The 20,063-nt window shown below is 39.5% G+C and overlaps 1 protein-coding gene across 3 annotated transcripts; it reads left to right on the top strand.

Moving 5' to 3' along the window:
• Positions 1 to 349: 349 nt before the first annotated feature.
• On the top strand, positions 350 to 19,444 carry GTF3C3 (general transcription factor IIIC subunit 3). 3 transcript variants are annotated; one of them, XM_050339786.1, is made up of 19 exons: positions 350 to 510; positions 1,336 to 1,438; positions 3,228 to 3,421; positions 3,835 to 3,958; positions 4,458 to 4,649; positions 4,921 to 5,086; positions 6,015 to 6,162; positions 7,467 to 7,539; positions 8,410 to 8,496; positions 9,532 to 9,635; positions 10,235 to 10,406; positions 10,889 to 11,091; positions 11,690 to 11,791; positions 12,667 to 12,802; positions 13,416 to 13,653; positions 14,013 to 14,203; positions 14,878 to 15,002; positions 17,642 to 17,794; positions 18,697 to 19,444. In XM_050339786.1, exons 1-19 carry the CDS (start codon positions 412 to 414, stop codon positions 18,817 to 18,819), a joined length of 2,733 nt encoding a protein of 910 aa, XP_050195743.1. In that variant the 5' UTR covers positions 350 to 411; the 3' UTR covers positions 18,820 to 19,444. The 3 variants fall into 3 exon arrangements, 2 of the variants coding, with proteins under 2 accessions (XP_050195743.1, XP_050195744.1); XR_007632029.1 differs by lacking the exon at positions 18,697 to 19,444 and having other exon boundaries at positions 14,883 to 15,002; positions 17,642 to 17,778; XM_050339787.1 differs by lacking the exons at positions 12,667 to 12,802; positions 14,013 to 14,203; positions 14,878 to 15,002; positions 17,642 to 17,794; positions 18,697 to 19,444 and having other exon boundaries at positions 13,416 to 13,573.
• Positions 19,445 to 20,063: the final 619 nt, after the last annotated feature.

The following is a 20,063-nucleotide window of genomic DNA, read 5'->3' as shown; positions in this document are numbered from 1 at the left end:
TCACTGCATCTTCACATGGAGTTACAAAACCCCTTCTCGTGTAAAACGGTCCCGCATTTCGGAACAAATAACCTGCCACCCGCACTGAGGTCGGTGACAGAGGACTTGCCCTCACCTTCCTGAGCTCAGGGCCCGCTCCCTCCCAGGCAGCGAGCGCAGCAGCGGCACCGCCCAGAGCCTCCCAGGAGCGGAGCCCCCTCGGCTCCCGGAGCCCCCCGGGATCGGGAGCATCCCGGGATCGAGAGTCCCTCAGGATCGGGAGCACCCCGGGATCGGGAGTCCCTCCAGCGGCCCCCGGCCCTGGCGCCGCCCGGAACTGCAGCGTGAGGGTGCGGGCTGCGGCGGGCGCTGTAGCGGGCGGGACGCGGTGCCTCCTGCGCAGCGTTCCCCCGTGCGGGTCGAGGCGGGGCCATGTCGGGCTTCAGCCCGGAGCTGATCGAGTACCTGGAGGGGAAGATCTCCTTCGAGGAGTTCGAGCAGCGCCGGGAGGAGCGCAAGAGCCGCGAGAAGGTCAGTCTGCCCCGCCTGGCCGCGCTGCGGGCCCTGCCGGGGGGGGTCGGGGCGCCGGCCCCGGCACGGCTTGGGCAGCACCGCCCGGCCCCGCGGCTCGTCGGAGCACTGAGCAGAAGGAGGTTGGGATATAAAATGATCCAGGGTAGGCTGCTGCAGCTCCCCCACCATCTCCTGTGTGAAGTCTAAGGCAGAGATGCAGTTTGGCTCCTCGTTTAGCTTCTTGGCAGCAACACATGCAGGGAGGCACAGCTTTGTGTCTAAAAGTAAGCAGACGGTGGTATCAAGAGAAGATCTGTATGATTTATGGGACTGTTGCAGTTCACTGTAACTTCTCCATCTTTATGTTGAAATGTATCTGAATTTCTGCATTTCAAGAGCAAATTCAGCAGAACTCACCTGTGTTATCCTAGGGTAACATTCTTACCATGTTAACAAACGCTATTTTGATGTATTTCATTTTGTGGAAGGATTTGTCACAGATTTCTAACTTTCTTTCTTTCTTTCTTTATTTCTTTCTTTATTTATTTATATAGTCAACCATGTCACCTTACCTCACTGTAATGCCAGATAAGCAGTGGATAGTCTCTTCAGTCAAAAGTAATGTGATCAGTCACCGTCTAATTAATCTAACATTGATAAGAGCATAAATGTCTTGAAAGCAAGTAGTGCTGGGTTTTGTTCACTTAAAAATACAGCACTTATTCCACCTGTTTCACTAGCAGTGCATGGAAAACTCTGGTCTAAATGATAATTGTAAATATTAGGGGAAATAAGAATAGGTCATGTGATAAAGCTGATAACTAATGTTGTTGGTGTGTGTAGGATGGCGGAAATGCGTCTGCTGAGGAAAATGACGAGGATGTGGAGGGTCCATCTTCATCCAAAAAAGCATCTTCGAAATCCCAAAATCAGGATGAAGCTGATGGTATGTGTTAATGTAATAATTTTTGTTTAAAAAAATCATTGAAAGCATTTGTCTTCAGTAACTGACTTTTTATAAAACCTGGCTCCATTTTTCCCCTTCTGACTTCTTAACCATATGGTCTCAATTAATCACTCTCTCTAAAGTTACAAATAAATTGAACTTCTTAGCTGATCTCAGTAAGTCTTTTCTGTTTTGTGTTGGCTTTTTTTTTGTGTTCCTATCTTTGCTAGTCTTCTGCTGAGATTTGACTTTTTCCAGAGTATTCTGTGTGATGAGTGGTGCCTTCTTCCGTTGTCAACCAAAGTGAAATAAAATAGCTGTAAATGAGGAGTTTATTTTCATTTCTCTTTCTTTAGGGTTCTTTTTTTCTCTTTTGCTCAGTTATGCTTTGGCCTGTTTGGAGTGCCAATGATTATTTCTGACTATTCCTAGCTACAGATTCATGTCTCTGAAATACTTCCCAGCTGCTCTGTTCTGCTCTGTATTCTACCTCTTTATTCCCATGGTTTTTTTTAATGCACATCATCTTTATCTAAGAAAAAGATATCCTGATGGGTTTGTGTGATAGTGTTACTTCTGCTCTTACTACACAGAGCACAGAAGTGTCAAGAGCAGATAGAATCAAGGAAGCATTGATAATATTTATCACTATTTAAAGAGTTGGTATTAGAACCACACCTAAGATATTCAGAAGAATAAAAAATGTTAGATAAAAGAATGTTAGATGAGGTGATTGTTAAAGTCACTTTTGATACACAGATCTTCAGATGTAATCTACTGCAATCTTAAGATGATTCCTGCAGCCAAGGATACTGAAATAAAAGGGAAATTAAATTAATAATTGGGGGGGGGGGTTCAGATGGAGGGGGGAGGGAGAAAAGTCTTGATTTTTAGATACTTGATATCCAAGTCAGAATAAAAATAACCAAACATATCCAAATCAGAAAAAAAAAAAGAAGAAAACAACCATAAACTCAGGTGTAGTCCCCAGTTCCCTCCTCTGTATAGGCAATACATGATAGATTTGTTTTTCAGTCCCAACTTGATACTGTGATTATTCTTTCATCAAATCTTTAGGTGCCCAGTCCCCCAGCTGAAGCGTTTGAACCCCACATATTTGGATGTTTTGCATGTAGATCTGTGGTCAGTTACAACCCTGGGTTAACTTAGTAATGAGAAATTGTAAATAGAAAATGTCAGAATTTTAAAAATTGTATGCTTTAAGCATATTTATTTGGATTATATTGCATCATTTTCTTACTTATTTTAAGAATTCTGCTATTTTTCTAGAGAAATGTGAATAATCTGGATTGTACATTAACACGTATTAAAAGGTACTTATTGTCATGGATGGAATGGTCACAAGATCTTGTTTTAAATCACTTCTGAAAATTGGTTGCTGCATTTTTGTGTAGTGGAATTGTCTTGTTCATTTATAGCCTCTTCAGCTGAAAAGCTTTATTCCAGCCAGCCATCTAGGTACTTGAAAATTAATATGCTTCTCTTGGATGGATTGACAAAAATGTCGAATAAACTGTTGCTTCATTCTTTGTGCTTTCATTTCAAATATCCAAAAAATGTTAGAGACTGGGGTATACTGAGCATTGCTAATGAATATTGCAGAGTTTTAAAACCACAGAGGCTGTTATTAGTTTTCCTGCAGTTCTGCAGGCAGGGTTCTTATAGAATAGCTGCTTCAAGTGGGCTGCTGTTTTCTCTGCACTTGTCCTGATAAGCAGCTTGTACTCCTGATTACATCATAAACCTTCCTTGCTTCTTCCTCAACCAGGAGAAACATCAGATGGTGTCAGTAAATCTGTTCATCGGGTCTTTGCATCCATGATTGGGGAAAATGAAGAGGAGGAGGAAGAGGAAGAGGAAGAAGAAGAGGAAGAAGAGGAGCAAACTACTGAGCAACCAACGGCTGGAGATGTTTTTGTTTTGGAGATGGTACTTAATCGAGAGACCAAGAAAATGATGAAAGCAAGTATTTAAAGTTTCATGTAACCCCCCTGTATCTCCTGACCATGCTGCATAAATGGCAGTTTTGTGTAATTTTAGCTACTTGCTAGGAAATTTGCCTGGAAGTAGTTCCACATAGAATACCTCTGCTTATGCTGGTGTTTGTTATGCTTTGTTTTTAAAAAAAAACTACTGTAGATTCCTGTTTGAAAACTTTAAAAAATCATGAAACCAGTTTTTCCAGTGTCAGAATTCCAGTGTTTACAGCAGGTGTCAGAGTTACTCTGTCAGCTCTGAAAATAAGCAGATCTTTTGGTCAGTCACTTAATATCACTAGTACCTAAATAACTTGTTATTAGGTTTTGTTAAGCACAAGTGTGACTGATGTCTCCTGAGTTTGAGCATAGCTTAAGTAATATCCCTTTTCCATTTAGGAGAAGAGACCTCGCAGCAAACTCCCTCGTGCCTTGAGGGGTCTGATGGGAGAGGCCAACATCAGGTTTGCTCGAGGAGAGCGCGAGGAGGCCATTCTGATGTGCATGGAGATCATTCGGCAAGGTGTGTCAGACTGGTAAACTGGTGGGCTCTGAGGGTGGGCTGAAATCTCCATGTGCATGAGGGAATTCAGTGGGGCTTCTCTGAAGATGAAAATAATTGGTATAAGGACAGTCAGTGTGTAAGTAGTATGGAATTAAGAATATGAGGTGCATTTTCTTGTTTTGCTTGTGAAAAGAAACCAGCACCCTGGTTCTGTAGAGGCCTAGACCTTTGATTAGCTTTACACTTTGCTTTTATTGTCTTTGTAGATGCAGGGATAAACATCAGCATGACTTAGTGTAGAATAATTCTGTAAATGGTGGTTGTTAGATTCAGTCAGACTGTTTAATAATTTATAGAAAAGAATCAGAAACTTGTCTGCAAGTGTTTCCTGAATTTAAACAGACCAGTGTGGATGTTTCATGTAATTCTCATATCTGTTGTTTGCAGAAAGGGGAGTTATTTTTCTCCAAGATGGTTTTAAAACAATAGGTCTTAATTCTTCTCTGTCTTTTCACAGCTCCTCTTGCTCATGAGCCGTTTTCCACTCTCGCCATGATCTATGAAGACCAGGGTGATATGGAGAAGTCACTACAGTTTGAACTGATTGCAGCTCACTTAAATCCTAGTGATACGGAGGAGTGGGTTAGACTGGCAGAAATGTCACTGGAACAGGACAATATTAAACAGGCTGTTTTTTGCTACACAAAAGGTATTGTAGCAACAGTTTCAATAGTTTTAAACTTAATGCAAGATGCTAATGGCAGTTATTTTCTTCTGCTTTCTAATTTAGTTTGCTTCAGTGTGCTAAGACTCTGGTGCCTCTGTCCGACTTTGGTAAAAGATTAGCAAAGCTGTAATACAGAATGTCCTTTTTTTACAAAAACCTCATCCGTGTCTATTTCATCAGGGAAATGAAGGTGAAATCCATTGTTGCCTTTTCCTAAACTAGGCTACTGTTATGCTGCTGTTTCTTCCTGTAGCTCTGAAATACGACCCCACCAACGTGCGTTACCTGTGGGAGAGATCCAGCCTGTACGAGCAGCTGGGGGAACACAAGATGGCCATGGACGGCTACAGGCGCATTTTGAATCTCCTGTCTCCCTCTGATGGGGAACGATTCATGCAGCTGGCTAGAGACATGGCAAAGTGAGTTGCATTTACAAATGCTGGGATCTGGTTTTCCAGGGTTTCTCAAAAGCTGGTATTGATAAGCTCCGCAGCTGATTCGAGCTTAGAAGCGTTGCATTCTCTTAGAGTAAGAGAATAAAATGCAAATACTGATTACCAGATAAATGCCAATAGTGTACAATTATATACAAATGCAGTAGATTTGAATCTAGATAAAAACACTAGAGACCTGGAAACTTATTGCCAGCAAATTTGAATGAAGCAAACTATTCAGTCTGAAATACAAACCATCTGCAACAGAACATAGTTTATGTGTCGTTTGTGATTTGTTTCTGGAGCAAGTAGGAATGTGTCCTCTCCCTTTTTCTAATAACGAGAGCTGAGCAAGTCATAGAAGCGTGCCTGAGACAGAGAAAGCTTGTGGTTAAAGTGTGTGGCACTCTTAGAGTAGTTTTTACTAAGTTATGTTCTGCTTTGTATCTCAGCTTCCTCATGCATAACTTGTAGAAAGCCAGTTATTGGCCTGTTTCAAAACAGTTTAGGTCTTTTGATCTTCATGGTTGTGAAATGCACCAAAAAATGCAAGGACGTGTGTTATAAGAATATTATTGAAGGTTTTTTCTGAAACCAGGTTAATGTGGTACATCATTAATGTAATCAATACATCAGTTGATGTTTTCGAGGTGGGAGAGATTGTGTTGAAAAGTCCTGTAATGTCATAATATATACAGGAGAAAAAAATGGCAATTATTTGAAATAACTAAAAATTCTCAAGAGTTGTAAGGAAAGGAAAAACGCTTTCTCACTCTTTTTAACTTATTCTTGCTAATGAATATATTGTCTAACAGGCAAAAATAAAAGAGGTGTGAAAATCCTTTTGCTGCTGTTCAAAGTACAAATTGTCAGTTATATCACATACTTACTATCTCATCTCTGTGTTTTATAGGAGTTATTATGAAGCCAATGATGTGACCTCTGCTATTGAGATAGTGGAAGAGGCCTTTACTAAACACCAGAGCCTTGTCTCCATGGAAGATGTCAACATTGCAGCTGAACTGTACATTTCCTCCAAGCAGTACGACAAAGCTTTGGCGGTATGGACAGTTAAATGCATTTGTGTGTCACCTTCAGCACCTCTTTGCCAGTCAGAACAGACAGTTTGTGTTCCTGAAGTGCTTAAATAGGGTCATGTTTCTATAATTATAGGGCTGATTGGTTACAGATTGCTTACTTTTAGTTCTCTAGTAATTAGCATTTAAGCTAATGGCTTGATTTAATAAGTTGGAGGCTAATAGATTTGTGTGTTGCTCGAGGTTTAAAATTTTGGGAGCCTTCTTCTCCTTCTCTGTAGTGGCCATAATCTTAGTAGCCAGAGAAGACCTTCAAGCTGGTTTTGTGTGTAATACCAGCAAAGCTCATTCTCTCAAATGGAAGGTTAAAAGGGTGGTCTGATGGTTCAAATGCAGACTGTTGTGCTTTATCTGACGTACTTGTGTTACGACTAATAATTTATGCATTAAGCACCAAACATACACTCCAGAAAGACAATGCATCCTGACTCTAAGGCATCAGGAATTGGAGAAGATTGCTTATCTGTTCTAAATTTGTTCTAACATTTTTTAACCCTCACATTTGAGGCATATTTCCAACTTGATTTGGTCTGGCTTTGAGAGGAAAGACTGTAGTATCTGCCGTTCCAAGATAGAATGAGGAGACTCTATTAGTTGGGACTTTTTTCTAGTGATCATTCTTATTTGTTCCTATAAATCTTATATTAAATTACCTTGTAATTTTTTCCTCCTTAAGATTTTATGTAGCTTACTCTTTGTCAGTGAAAAGCTTGAATAGTCTGTCTTTGGTTTCTATTTTTTCTAATTAGTTGTTCTGTTGAATTATACTAGTGTTATTGAGTTTTATTTATGTGTCTGACCAGGGTTGTTTTAAAATACCTGTATGCAGCTGTAAATTTTATTTAATTCTTTATTTTAAGTGAAACAAAACCATATGGTTTCCTTGCAATGTATTAAGCTGAGAAATCCTTGGAGCACTTGGGAAAGATCTGTGGAGAGCTTAGCTGTTTACTGGAGCTTGGCTTTCTTTTTCAATCTTCCAAAAAATCATTAAAAAAAAATCTATAAAGGTTAAACACTTTTCTAGTTGTGATGAAAGTAACTGTTGTATTTGCAAAAGAGCTGCTGATTAGATCATTTGAGTAGTTAAAAAATAGTGAACAAAGGCATATCATGATCAAACTAAATGCTAGTCAACTAACCCCATATGAAATGAATGCAGCTTTTCTTCTGATAACTTTTGTTGTCTAAAACAGCTACCATGTAGGCTGGTTACTGCATTTGTTCTTTAAATCTTTAAAATGATCCAAGTTATTTATCTGTTTTAGGTTATTACAGATTTTACAGGTATTGTACTCGAAAAAAAAGTACTAGAAAAAGGTCCAACTGAGGAGAAGAAGGGTGAGTAGCTATCAAGTGGTTGGTATGACCCTGCTGTCCTCATGTGACATCTTTCCATACCTTTTCAACTCATGGGTATATTTTGATGCATGTTGACAAGCTTTTCTCTTTTAAAATTTGTGAGTGCTCTTATAGAATTACATGGCATGACCTCAGCTTTCTGTAAGAAGTCACTCTGGTGTCCAGTTAGCCCCACTACTCATTGAAGACAAGGACTGCTCTCCAGGCAACTGGAAGCCTTTTATAGTTCTAAACATTCCTCTGAGTGTTTACATCAGACCAGTTATTACTGCCATCTAAATAGCTTCTGTAGAAAGAAGAAAGATAAGTTTAGTGGCATCTGTACTCAAGAATATCAACCTTTGACTGAGATTAATATTCTCCATAAACTCTGCTTCTGTTATGAAGGTTTACAATCCTTTATATGGCTTTTTGCTTTGATGAACCAGGTAAAAGTACACTTGATTTATGAACAACTTTCCTGATGGAGACTTTTAACAGATAATTCATAACAAACAAAACTATGATGAGTTGGAATTAGATCAGTGTTTGCAAGTTACCTGGTGTGTATAACAATTGCTTAAGACAAAGCTTCTAAACTGCCCAAGAGCTTGGTTCTCCACCTTCTTTTGCTTTGTAATTTCTTTAACTTTTTGATCGCTTCTTGTTCTGCTGTCCTTAAAAAGCCACAAAAACAAACAAAGAAAAAGACCCCTCAAAACAAAACAAACAAACAAAAATAACCTCCCAAACTAAAACAAAAAAACAATCCACTTTTCAGAGTAAGCTACCAACTGATTATGGATTCACAAGCAAGTAACTTCTGGCTTAGTTGGGGCTACTGGTTAATCTGCTAATCTTTTAAAAAAGATCCAGGTGCAGTGGTAGAAACTCAGGAAGGCCAGGAGGCATTGACTGATGACCAGAGTCATCCAGATGCTGAATCCAGTGCTTCAGGTAAGTAATCTATTTTTTTAATTTTGTACAAGTCTGTGAACTGATCATGTGCTCAGGAATCAGCTTGCAGTCCTATTGGGAGATTTTTAACAGCACAGAAATAGGGCTTTACCCTGAAAAGGTTTCTTTTGTACTGTCTTCCTTATTCAGAACTTCCTTCTAACCCAGCCAGCCACCAAAGCCAAAAGCATTCCAGGGCTTGCTTGCTTAGAAAACAAAATTTTTGATTTTGTAAGAATTTACCAGTAGGTGAGTAGTTGTTCTTGTGCTGGGTATTACAATGTTCAGAGAATGATGAACTAATCTGCTTGTGATTTGCAGTAATGGGATGTGGATGTAGGAGGTGACAGGGAAACCTTATGTTGGAAATCGCAGTTTTCTCAGGTTATGGCAATCGCCCTTTGAATGTCTGGTGTAAGCATTGTGGTGAAGGAGAACTTAAACAGGCTTGTTGAGGAGGTGTCATGACTGCATGTGAAGGGCATAAGATCATGGAGTTTTACTGTGTGACCTTTAATTTTACTGTGTGGCCAGCATTGCCATGGGTAACTACCTTGCCTCGTGTCTGCATTCTCATCAGATTGTGTTCCCTCTACATGTGGTGTGAAGTTCTGTAGTTAGCCGTGTTTAACAATGTGTTCAGCCTGATTCCTGGGACACAGGACTTAACTTAGAACAAATACCTTAATGCAGGGTATTTCCTTCAAAAAACAAGGAGGAGAGGGTACAGGTGCATAAATTGCTGAAGGAAAGCTTTATTAAGCAGCACATCTTAAATAGGCAAAGGCTCTAAACACATTCTGTGGAATCCCTCTCTTGAAATCAACAGCACTTGATACTTCACATGGAATTATTAGGATAAGAGGCAGTAGAGAGAAGTTGTTCCAACTTTGGAGAAAGATATAAAAGGAGAGGAGAGGCCAGGCAAGAGTATTTTCTTCAAGGGAACTGAATGTGGCCTGCAGGGGATGTGCAGCTTGTGAAGTGCTTGTTAAAGCTTATGGATTCAGAAAGAAATTTTTTATCTTGTCACAGCTGTGGAGAAGGTCAGCTGCTGCATACCTGAGGGCGTTCCCATAGACATCACAGTCAAACTGATGGTGTGCTTGGTTCACTTGAACATCCTAGAGCCACTCAGTGTAAGTAGAAACCAACTCAGAAGATGGGGAATGTTCTAAGAAATTACCGAGGCAAATAATTGTTCCTGTTCTCATACGACAGAGGTTGTCGAGGGAGCTGCAGAGATTCTTTTTGCTTCTCTCCCACTCCAGGAGAGAAAACTGACAGACCCATAATAGCAGAAATACTATCTTTGTCCTTAAAAATTGTGCCTCCAATGGAAGTATTACTAAAGCACAGTTAAGTCACACTCTGTTTGCTGTGACAGGCCCAGGACCACATTGCAAAGTTGTTGAACACTTTTTTACTTTGTTTCACAGCAGTACTAAATCTGAAGACTCTTCTTCCATAAAGGACACTCCTTACTGATGAACACTTTAAACCACTAGATATGTGAAATGTCTAGAATAGAAAAAAGTGGCTTTTTCAGGAATTCTGAAATGCAGATCTTTCATTTTTCACTTTAAAAAGAAATATAGATAAAGGAAGTGTAGTTCAGAATATAAATAGAATAAAAATCATAGCATAAAAATGGAAGCTTCCAATAACCATATCTTAAAGAAATGTTCTTATCGGTTGTTTGTGCTTTTAGTATTTTGTGGTGTTTCTTTTTCTAAAGCCTCTTTTGACCACACTGGTGGAACAAAATCCAGAAGAAATGGGTGACTTATATTTGGATGTGGCGGAGGCATTTCTGGATGTTGGAGAATACAACTCAGCACTGCCTCTCCTGAGCTCCCTGGTCTGTTCAGAGCGATACAACCTGGCTGTTGTCTGGCTTCGGCATGCAGGTGAGAAAAAGCAGGATTGCTGAGCACATGGTGCTGAGAGATGATAATTCAATGCTGAGCATTTCCAGGGACTTTTATCGAAGATCACAGGAATTTTAGATTCACTGGTTGAATGATAATTGGTATTTGCAGAACCATAGTTGAAATTTATTATGACAACTCTGTCGGGAGCATTTTCTTGTTCTTCACATACACTGAAATTTACCTCAGCTAAAAATACGTCATGTAAGTTTAGCAGCATCTCTTTCCCTCCTTTGTCATGTGATGATGTTTTAAGGAAAACTATGCATGCATCAGTACATATTTCTGAATACTTTCACTTAATAATACACTTAATAAATTCACTTAATAATTCAGTTAATAAAACCGCTTGGGTGGTTTTACTAAAAAGGTATTTGAAAAGCACGTTAACTATTTTGCATACTTTGAAATCATCTTTTTTCTTCCACTTAAGTGTTTTGTGTTGTTGATGGTATTTCTAGAGTGCTTGAAGGCTTTGGGACACATGGAGCGTGCCGCTGAGAGTTATGCCAAAGTTGTTGATCTTGCTCCATTGCATCTGGATGCAAGAATCTCACTTTCAACACTTCAGCAGCAGCTGGGCCGACCTGAGAAAGCTCTGGAGGCTCTGGAACCAATGTATGATCCAGATACACTGGCTCAGGATGCTAATGCTGCTCAGCAGGTGGGTAAAGTGTTCTGTGCCTGCAGTTGAGAATGTATTGCTCTGCCAGACTGGGGTAGTGGTTGGAGATGTCAACTGCATAGGACCAGGGATTGAGACTTACTTATCTCACCGTGGTGAGCCTTCAGAGCACAGCGAGGGATTCATTACAGTGTCAGGACATCCTCATGGCTCTTTCTCCCTGACCATTTTATCGGTATTTCTCCCTGTCCCACTTGATTACTTTTGTGTGAGGTACAAGCTCTTGGCCACCAAGACCCAGTTGTGACACCAGTCACTTTGCATCAAGTTGATCAGCAGTTGCTGTGTATGAGCTGCATGGTTTGGCCTCTGTTGATTGTAAGCAGAGGTTCTGTATCCCCTCGCCAGCAGCACCTCCACCATAGGTAAGAGTCATGCCAAATTTCTGTGAAATGGGAGAATTTGAAACAGTGACTACTGCAAGGCAGTTCAGGGAGAGAATACCTGCTGCAGCAGATTCATGCAGCTTTCTGCAAGCTTTTACAATACTGTTAGTACTGTATTCAGTCAAAATTGTTTGTTTTATTAACTCACCCTCTGTGCAAGATGTTGAATAATAATGTTCAATATTGTCTAGGAATTGAAGCTGCTCCTCCATCGTTCGACACTGTTGTATTCCCAAGGCAAAATGTATGGTTATGTAGACACCTTACTCACAATGCTGTCAATGCTCTTGAAGGTAAGCCAGTCTTTCCAGCTACACTGTAAGAAATTAGACAGCTATTAGTTGGGTCAAGAAAAGCAACAAATGAGCTCAGGGAGAAAGCTAGTAGTTTTTTATACGCAAATGGTTTCGTAATTTTGTTATGTAATAATCTTGCAGGGATCCTGCAGTATTGGTGTTCCTGCCTGTAGTGTTCAGAACAGAGGACTGTTTGTGTGTATAATTATTGATACAGTGACTTCAGCTTCCCGTTCTCAGTGTACATACAACACACTGAATGCTAAAACTGTTTCTTACCTTTCTGGCAGACAGCATAGAGCTTTCTTGAAGCGTTGGTACCACTTCTGTTTCAACAATTTTCTTCCTTATTTCCCTTTTTTTTTTTTCTTGTGACAAATGACAAAATAAGAATTTGTTTAACCAGTAAATACAGTGGTGGTTTGTGTTAATTGTTGTTTTGTTTATTTTTAAGTAGGGAGTGAAGGAGGGGAATATTTAGACCTCAGTTTTATCCATCTGGTCATTGCCATTACTGTTGTATGATGCTGTATGGTTGAATAGCTGACATAAAGACAGTGTTCTTGTTATACCTCTCTGCAAATAGTTTTGATTTCAGTATATACAGGGATGCTCCAATCCCAGGAGAAATATTTTTAAAGAATTTAAAGAGTTTGTATCTTGCTCTTGCATAGCCCAGTTGGCACTGGAGCACGAGACAGTGCAGAGATAATATTCCTCTTGGGAATGTTCTCTCTCATGTTCTGGCTGTACTGCGGTGTTTCTAAGTTGCAGACTGTTTTGGCATGAGCAAGATGGATTGGCCATAAAGCTGCCTTTGTCATGGGATGTTATAATGTCATCTGAAATGCTGCCCTTAAATTTGTTTCTAGGTAGCAATGAGCAGAGCTCAGGTGTGTTTGATATCTAGTTCCAAATCTGGAGAGAGACACCTCTATCTTATTAAGGTGTCGAGGGATAAAATTTCTGACAATGATGACCAAGAGACAGCAAATTGCGATGCGAAAGGTAACAACTCACAGATTGTTTATTAAAAGCAAAGCCACGAGGTGAACTGCATAGTTCTGAGAAATGATACAAATGTTACTGTTTTGCATGCTAAATCCTAGCAGCCAGTGTTAACATTGCTTTATTTCTAGGGCAAAGAAGGCAGCAAAAATGAAGATAATATATCTTAAGGGAACAATCCCCATTCAGAGAAAAGTAGTAAGATTACAAAATAATTCAGATTAAGAAGGGCCTTTAGAGATCATTTGGGCCAACATTCTCCTCAATGCAAAAATAATGCACACAAATGTAGAACATACTAGAAATACGTTTTAAAAGTGGTGTGATTTTATTGACTGGCACATTCTTAAGAACTCTTTGGTAAATTAGGAAGAGTAACTTTATTGTGTTCATGTAGTATGTTTACAGCCTGAGCTGTGTGTAATGTTTGCTATTTGTTCCCACATTTTGAGGTTTTTTGCTGGTGTTTTACAAACTGCACTTGAACTGAGAAAAAGTAAATACTTTATATAGGCTGTTAATGCTGACAATGTCTTTGAAAAGATCAGTTTGATGTAAGAGTTTATCTTTCTTGTTCTAATTCTTCTCAACTTCCTGGCTCCAATATTTTTAGCAATTTTTGCTGTTCTGACAAGTGTTCTGACTAAAGATGACTGGTGGAACCTGCTCCTGAAGGCCATATATTCCTTGTGTGACCTCTCCCGGTACAAGGAGGCAGAACTACTAGTGGATTCCTCATTGGAATATTACTCATTTTATGATGATAGACAAAAGCGCAAGGAGCTGGAATACTTTGGGCTCTCTGCTGCAATTCTGGACAAGAACTTCAGAAAAGCTTACAATTATATCAGGTGAGCTACTGAGATGGTAGAGGAATCTCTTTTGTGGTTGCCCCCACTAAGGCTGTAGTCATACTGCTGACAGTACTGCTGAGGGAGGCAGGTTGATGCTCTTCAGCCTTTGCTGAGACAGGTAAGGCTATGGAAAATAAAGGAGCTTTCCAATAGCCTCTGATTCCAAAGAATACACAGTGCAGTAGTTTGGTTCTTTTGGGCAGAACCATTGACTCTGTCTTTCATCTTTGCCTCGGTCACTGACCTGCTCTTTGAGGGTCTCTTTGTTATCTTCCCTAAACTGTTGAGGTTTTACTCCAGAGGCAGCACCTACTGTATAGCATTTACTGATTTCTTGAATACTTTTCATTCTGTAGAATCATGGTTATGGAAAATGTCAATAAACCTCAGCTGTGGAACATCTTCAACCAAGTGACTATGCAGTCTCAGGATGTCCGTCACCATCGCTTTTGCCTCCGCCTGATGCTGAAAAATCCCGATAACCACGCGCTGTGTGTCCTCAACGGGCACAACGCCTTTGTATCTGGCAGTTTCAAGCATGCTCTTGGTAATGTCCCTCATGTTCTGATATCAACAAAAACAACAAGCAAAAGTTTATGACAGGAGAAAGATTTATCAAATTATTATTTTTTTTTTCATCAGAAAATTACAGGTTTACAGTGTTAGTCTGGTGCTTTAATTATTCCGCACCCAAATCAGCGCACTCACTGCTCAAGAGTTTTGCCAGTAAAAATTAGGCTGGCACGTTTCAAGTCTAGCACACATTGCAAATATAACTTGCAAAGATAATTGAAGGCTAATGATAGTTATAAGAAGGATAAAACCAGCCCAATTTAAACAGCAAATACAGCTGGTTGCACATTTTAAGCAAGCCTTTGAAGTAAACCTACTGCTTTTAGTCAAGCCCTCCAAATGTCACATTTAAGATGTGTGGCCTCCAGGATATCAATTCCAGCAAGGACCATGTTTGTCTCCTGTGTCTGATTGATTTCTGCTTCCGTTTCTGCATCGCAGTCTGCATTTTTCCTTCGGCATCCAAGGAGTGCTGAAAATATACAATTTTCTTTCATGGTTTTTTTCCTGTGTATTTTGATGTAGGTATATTAAACCATTTCTTTCCATAGTTCACACTTCTGATTCTCAAAGATTTTCTTTTTTGCCCTGAAATTCTTAAGGAATACTCTTCACAGCAAACATCTTGATTCAGTTATTTGCTTTTAGGACAGTACGTGCAAGCCTTTCGTTCAAACCCAGATGAACCTCTGTACAGTCTTTGTATTGGCTTGACCTTCATCCACATGGCCTCTCAGAAATACGTGCTGAAAAGACATGCTCTAATAGTACAGGTGAGTTAGTGTGATTATTTTTACCCATGGTGTGTTCTGCTTTGTATCTTGCAGGTGTTTATGGCTGTGACCTACTCTGTTTAAATAACTTTTCATAATTAACACAGCATTTCAAAAGAGGGAAGTGGTGAAACATGAACGCAGATGAATATGCTTTTGAACTGTAGTTGCACCCATCTGAATCTCCTCTCCTTATGGGAGACTCACATCTATGTTAGCAGCAGCCAGCTGTTTGAAAATATTACTGATTTCTTGATGGCTGTAATCTGGATTTTCTTTGAACTTTTTCTTGCCCTGCCTTGCTCTGAAGAAGTTCTGTAGAGTTCAGTCTATACCATGTGCCCTTTGTAGACATGTCTCATAAACTGCACTTTTGGGGCAAATTTTACAGACTTAGAAAGTGGTTTTTTCCCCCATTTTCATTTTCTTTTTCCCTTTTAGGTACCTCTTATAGCTCTTTTCATGAAGATCATGTGAGCTTCAGTTTAGGCTACCCTCAATTTTTCACCTTCCTCATACACATTTTTCTTTCATCTGCCAGAACCAGTTACAAACCACGGACTGAGTATTCCCAAACAGAATCTTGGAAGTAATTTCCACCAACTATTTTCATTAACTTGAAATGCCTTTTAATTCCTGTGGCTGCTGAGCTCAGAGTCAGCACAATATATGACGAGGATCCTGAGCTCTTGGACTTAGGAAATTCCTGAACACTGTTTTTTTTGACATAAGCTACAGGTCCTCAGTTACTCTAATATTAAACCAGTTATGACAATGGCCAACTTAAGACATTTCAAACTTACAAACTTTGGCCTAATTTTAACATTTTTATCCACTTTTTTTCTGTAATCAGCCTGCCTTTCTTAGATGTGCTACTCTGTTCTCCTTTTATAATGTACTTGAACGACGTCCTATTTATGTTACCCCCAGGCAATACAGTTCCTTACTCTCTCTTCTCATTTCTTGCTTACTATACTCGGTATTTTTACATCACTTCTTGTTGCTATTGTAGTTAATTAATAATTCAACCACAGTGACCCACTGGTGACCTAAATTATGATATTAGCTGCTTGTGTCTGAACTAATTCTTTATGTTGAAGGAGGTCTGATTACCAACATGGTCCCTAGAAAGAAGGTCCTTTATTTACAGCAGAATCGTCACATTCCAAAGTGATAACAAAACAAAATGCACGGGAGAGGATGAGAAGGTTGTGTGCTCAATTTCTCCTTTCTGAATTCACCTCATCTACTTGTCCCTTCTAAGTTTCCCCCAGGGCTCCTTCAGTGTCAAAGGAAGCACTGCATTTTAATGTCACATAATGCTGTTTGCCTCCCTGTCTTTGTTGTGTGTGAGAGGTGGCTCTGCTCTAATGGCACTCAGCTTTATAGTGTCTTACCAGCCCTGAGTCAGGATTGCCGTAACACACACCGAGCTTTAGGCAGTGACATCCTACAGATGAGAAACAAACTGCTCCTCTCACTTCACAGCATGTCAGTGTGTAAATGGGAGTGATTGTTCCACCAGTGCCTGGTCACTGTCCTTTTATGCACTGCCTTGTTTTACATCTTCTGGGACATCAGCACCGGAATAGGCACAGAGAAACTGTCGGGTCCTGCTCCTCTGAACCACAGCGTAGGAGAAGTGGGTGTTCAGAGTAAGGTTGGCAACAAATTATGTACTCTTGAGATTCTGCTACTGATATACCTTTAATATATGAGGGTATATTTTAATTTTAAACTAAAAGCAAAACAAGAAAGAAATAAGAAACACATGCAGAGTGCTTTGACTTTAAATATGCTAAAGCATAGCACTGAAATTGCTGGGTATGAGTTTCCTTTCAAATTCTTCTGGAGAGTTGGCAGTAAAACATCTGCTGGCTTCAGGAGGGTACATGAACTCTCTCCTATTGCTTAGGATATACTGATTTTTCATGGCCTTATTCAGTGATGTTTATTTTTGGTCGCTTTATAGATAATACTGATTTCCCTGATAACTGGTATTGGAGTAAACATTTACATGGAGCACAGGATCAGGAAAAGAATGTGCTTGCACTGCTGAAATAATACTTTGATAATACTTTTCATGGACTTCAGAATTTTGTGAAATTCTGAGAAGTTGTAGAATTAAACCATTTCCTGATGCTATCCAAGGCATTGAGTGAAGGAAGGTTTGGTTATGGCTTTTTTTCTCCATTAAAAAAAAAAAAGAAGGAAAGTATTATCTTTCAAAGTTGTTTTTTTTTTAAAGAAAAAAAGGTCTTGCTATAGCCTGTCCTTTGCCTGCATGTTTTCTAAGGTGATCAGCTCTTGTTTATATATTATATAAACACATACACACATACTTAGATGTTTAGCAAGCTACTTCCATAAGTCACTATACTAAATAACTGTGTGTTCAATTTATTAAAAAAGAGATCTACTCACTGTTATCAGTGGCAGTGAGACTGACAGAGCACGACAGGTTTTATGGTATCATCCATCAAATGTGACTCACCTTTTGCCTTCAACTTGCAAAGTGGTTTTCTGGGGAAGCAAAGATCAAAGGTTTAAATGAATACATTTAAACACCCGTTCTCCAGCGTATTTTACTGCCATCTTCTTAAATGGAACATTCACCAACGTGTGTAATATGTGTACAGGGATTCTCCTTCCTTCACCGCTACTTGGACCTGCGTGGTCCTTGTCAAGAGTCTTTCTACAACCTTGGCCGTGGCCTTCACCAGCTGGGATTACTGCACCTGGCAATCCACTACTACCAAAGAGCGCTTGAACTTCCTCCTCTCACCTTAGAGGTACTGTAACTTTGTAAGTTATGTACAGAGGTTAAAGTCAGGTTAAATGTCAAGAATTTCTTATAGTTAAAATAGATACATGAAGTCTGTGTACTCGGGTTTCCTTCAATTTGTATTGTGATTCCTTGCCATTGGAAGCCCAAATCTGATTGTCACCTTGTAATATATTTAAGCATGTTTTAACTTCAAAGATTTTTGAATTTTGAAGGATTTACTCGTAAGGTGAAGTGGCATCAAAAAGCGTTGCTAAACAACTTTACCTGAAGTAGCTGACCAGGAAGTTCTATATAATCATTCATGCTATAGAACAGCGTGGTGGAGCAAAATGAATCAGCATTCAGAATGCCTAAGTGCATCTGAGCCATGGTTTAGCTCTAACTGGTCTGTATTGGATCCCAAGTGACATGTCATACATTTACAAGTCTGGCCTGAGAGAAAGTTTTTGCCTAGCCTGGCATGGGTGGGTAGAAACATTACAAGTGTATTTAGAGAACAGGCAGAGTTGGTAAAGTAAGACCTGTGGCTGTTAGTCAGCCCTGGGAGTTCAAAGCAACAGTCTTGTGACCAGGTGAAAGGTACAGGCAGTATTCACATTCTGGTTGGAGGAACAAATGCTTTGCATACAAAGAGAAATGAAGATACTACTTTCCTGGTTTATGAGCTGGCTATCTAACTTACAGCTGATGTTTTGAATGTTTAATTTTGTAACTCTTTGGTGATCCACAACATGATGTGGAAACCTGTTGAAGAGGGAGGGCACAAGAAATACTTCTTTTGTTTCCATACAACTGAAAGCCTGTATTAACCACAAATACGTAATTTGATTCCACTGTAATTGCTCTCATATTTCAAGTATACTACCTATGTATATGGATAACTTTTTTTAATCATTACTTTTACAGGGAATAGAAACTGATCAGACAGACTTGAGAAGAGACACTGCCTTTAATTTGTCACTTATTTACCAGAGCAGTGGCAATACCAGAATGGCTCAGAAAATGTTGTACACCTACGCGGTTGTGTGACGAGGTTTGTGGCAGGTGGAGCTGATACCCTTTGTATTGACAACTATGCATTGCTGAGGAAACTGGGTTTATGTACAGCTTTTTCTGTAGATGGTCAGAGCCCTGGCTCATGCTGTGTATGTCTTTGTGGACTTTTTCTGCTTCTGACATGTGAACTGAATCGTGTGGATGGGAACTGTCCGTTCTGAGCAGAGCACTGACATGCTCAGCTGTCTTCTGCTTTGGTGCACTGCTCTCTAATCTGATATTCAGTCTTGTATATAGAATCAAACAGTGAAAACTGAGGCCCAGTGAGGTTTGCTGGGTTTTTTTCAGGGGGAAAATGTACAATGTGCAGTATTACAACTAATCACCAGTGAGGTTTTTGAAGAAGCCACATTCACTGGTGATGAAGGTTTTTTAATGTGCAGCATTAAATTACTATAATATAGGAGCAATGGGCTAATACTAATCCCTAGAGGATGAAGAACTCAGTATTTCAAGATCTTTAAATTATTCAGAATTTTCTAGGAGTTCATATTCCTAGCAGTTGTTCTATTTGAAAGGGATTGATTTTTGGTTTACTGAAATTAATGTGACCTTTGTTCTTTTGGACTTGTTAATAAAAATTGTGATGTTAATGATGCTTACTTATTCTCAGCAAACATATATCCTGCTGAATAGCATACGGCAAAAATAACATAGAGCTTATTATTTCACATTCACTGCAAATGATCTGGGGTTTTCCTTTTTCGTGACAGTTTAACAGTAGCAGAGAAGCCAGATGCAGTGCTTTATCATAAATTAAAGGAGTATATAGTTATATGTATGTACAGATATGGATATATGTTATGCCCTACAGCAAAAGAAGGCTTTGCTGAATAGAAGACAAACTGTGCTATTGCCTACCAGGCACTCATGTTACATAAAATATCACAGCTACCTGGTATTTGCTTTCAGCCCACTTTTACCCATATTTGTGTTCTGCAATCATTTCACACAACTGCAATCAGTGATTAAGAAACAAGTCTTGTGGAATTGCAGCAGTAACAGATTAGACTAGACAAGACTTCAGATAAAGCAAGGGACAAAATAGATGCTGTAGGAATGTGGGCTTCCCAGTAAAGAGTATTTTAAATGGGCACAGCCCATGTGAACTGACCTGCTTAAGGAAATGCAGATCATAGAATTGTTTGTATTGGAAGGGACCTTTAAAGGTCTTTAGCCCAAACCCACTGCAATGAGCAGGTACATCTTCAACTAGG

This window comes from Myiozetetes cayanensis, unplaced genomic scaffold, assembly GCF_022539395.1.
Source record: "Myiozetetes cayanensis isolate MyiCay16 unplaced genomic scaffold, myiCay2020 scf9, whole genome shotgun sequence".
Lineage (NCBI taxonomy): Eukaryota > Metazoa > Chordata > Aves > Passeriformes > Tyrannidae > Myiozetetes > Myiozetetes cayanensis.
The sequence above is the reverse complement of the archived record's forward strand: the minus strand, read 5'-3'. Positions and strand labels throughout refer to the sequence as shown.

Excerpts from the sequence above, each read along its gene's own strand:
- GTF3C3 (XM_050339786.1), top strand. The coding sequence starts at position 412 with ATGTCGGGCTTCAGCCCGGAGCTGATCGAGTACCTGGAGGGGAAGATC. Across the intron at positions 5,087-6,014 it reads CTGGCTAGAGACATGGCAAA|GAGTTATTATGAAGCCAATG; the intron begins GTGAGTTGCATT and ends TGTGTTTTATAG. Across the intron at positions 11,092-11,689 it reads ATGCTAATGCTGCTCAGCAG|GAATTGAAGCTGCTCCTCCA; the intron begins GTGGGTAAAGTG and ends AATATTGTCTAG.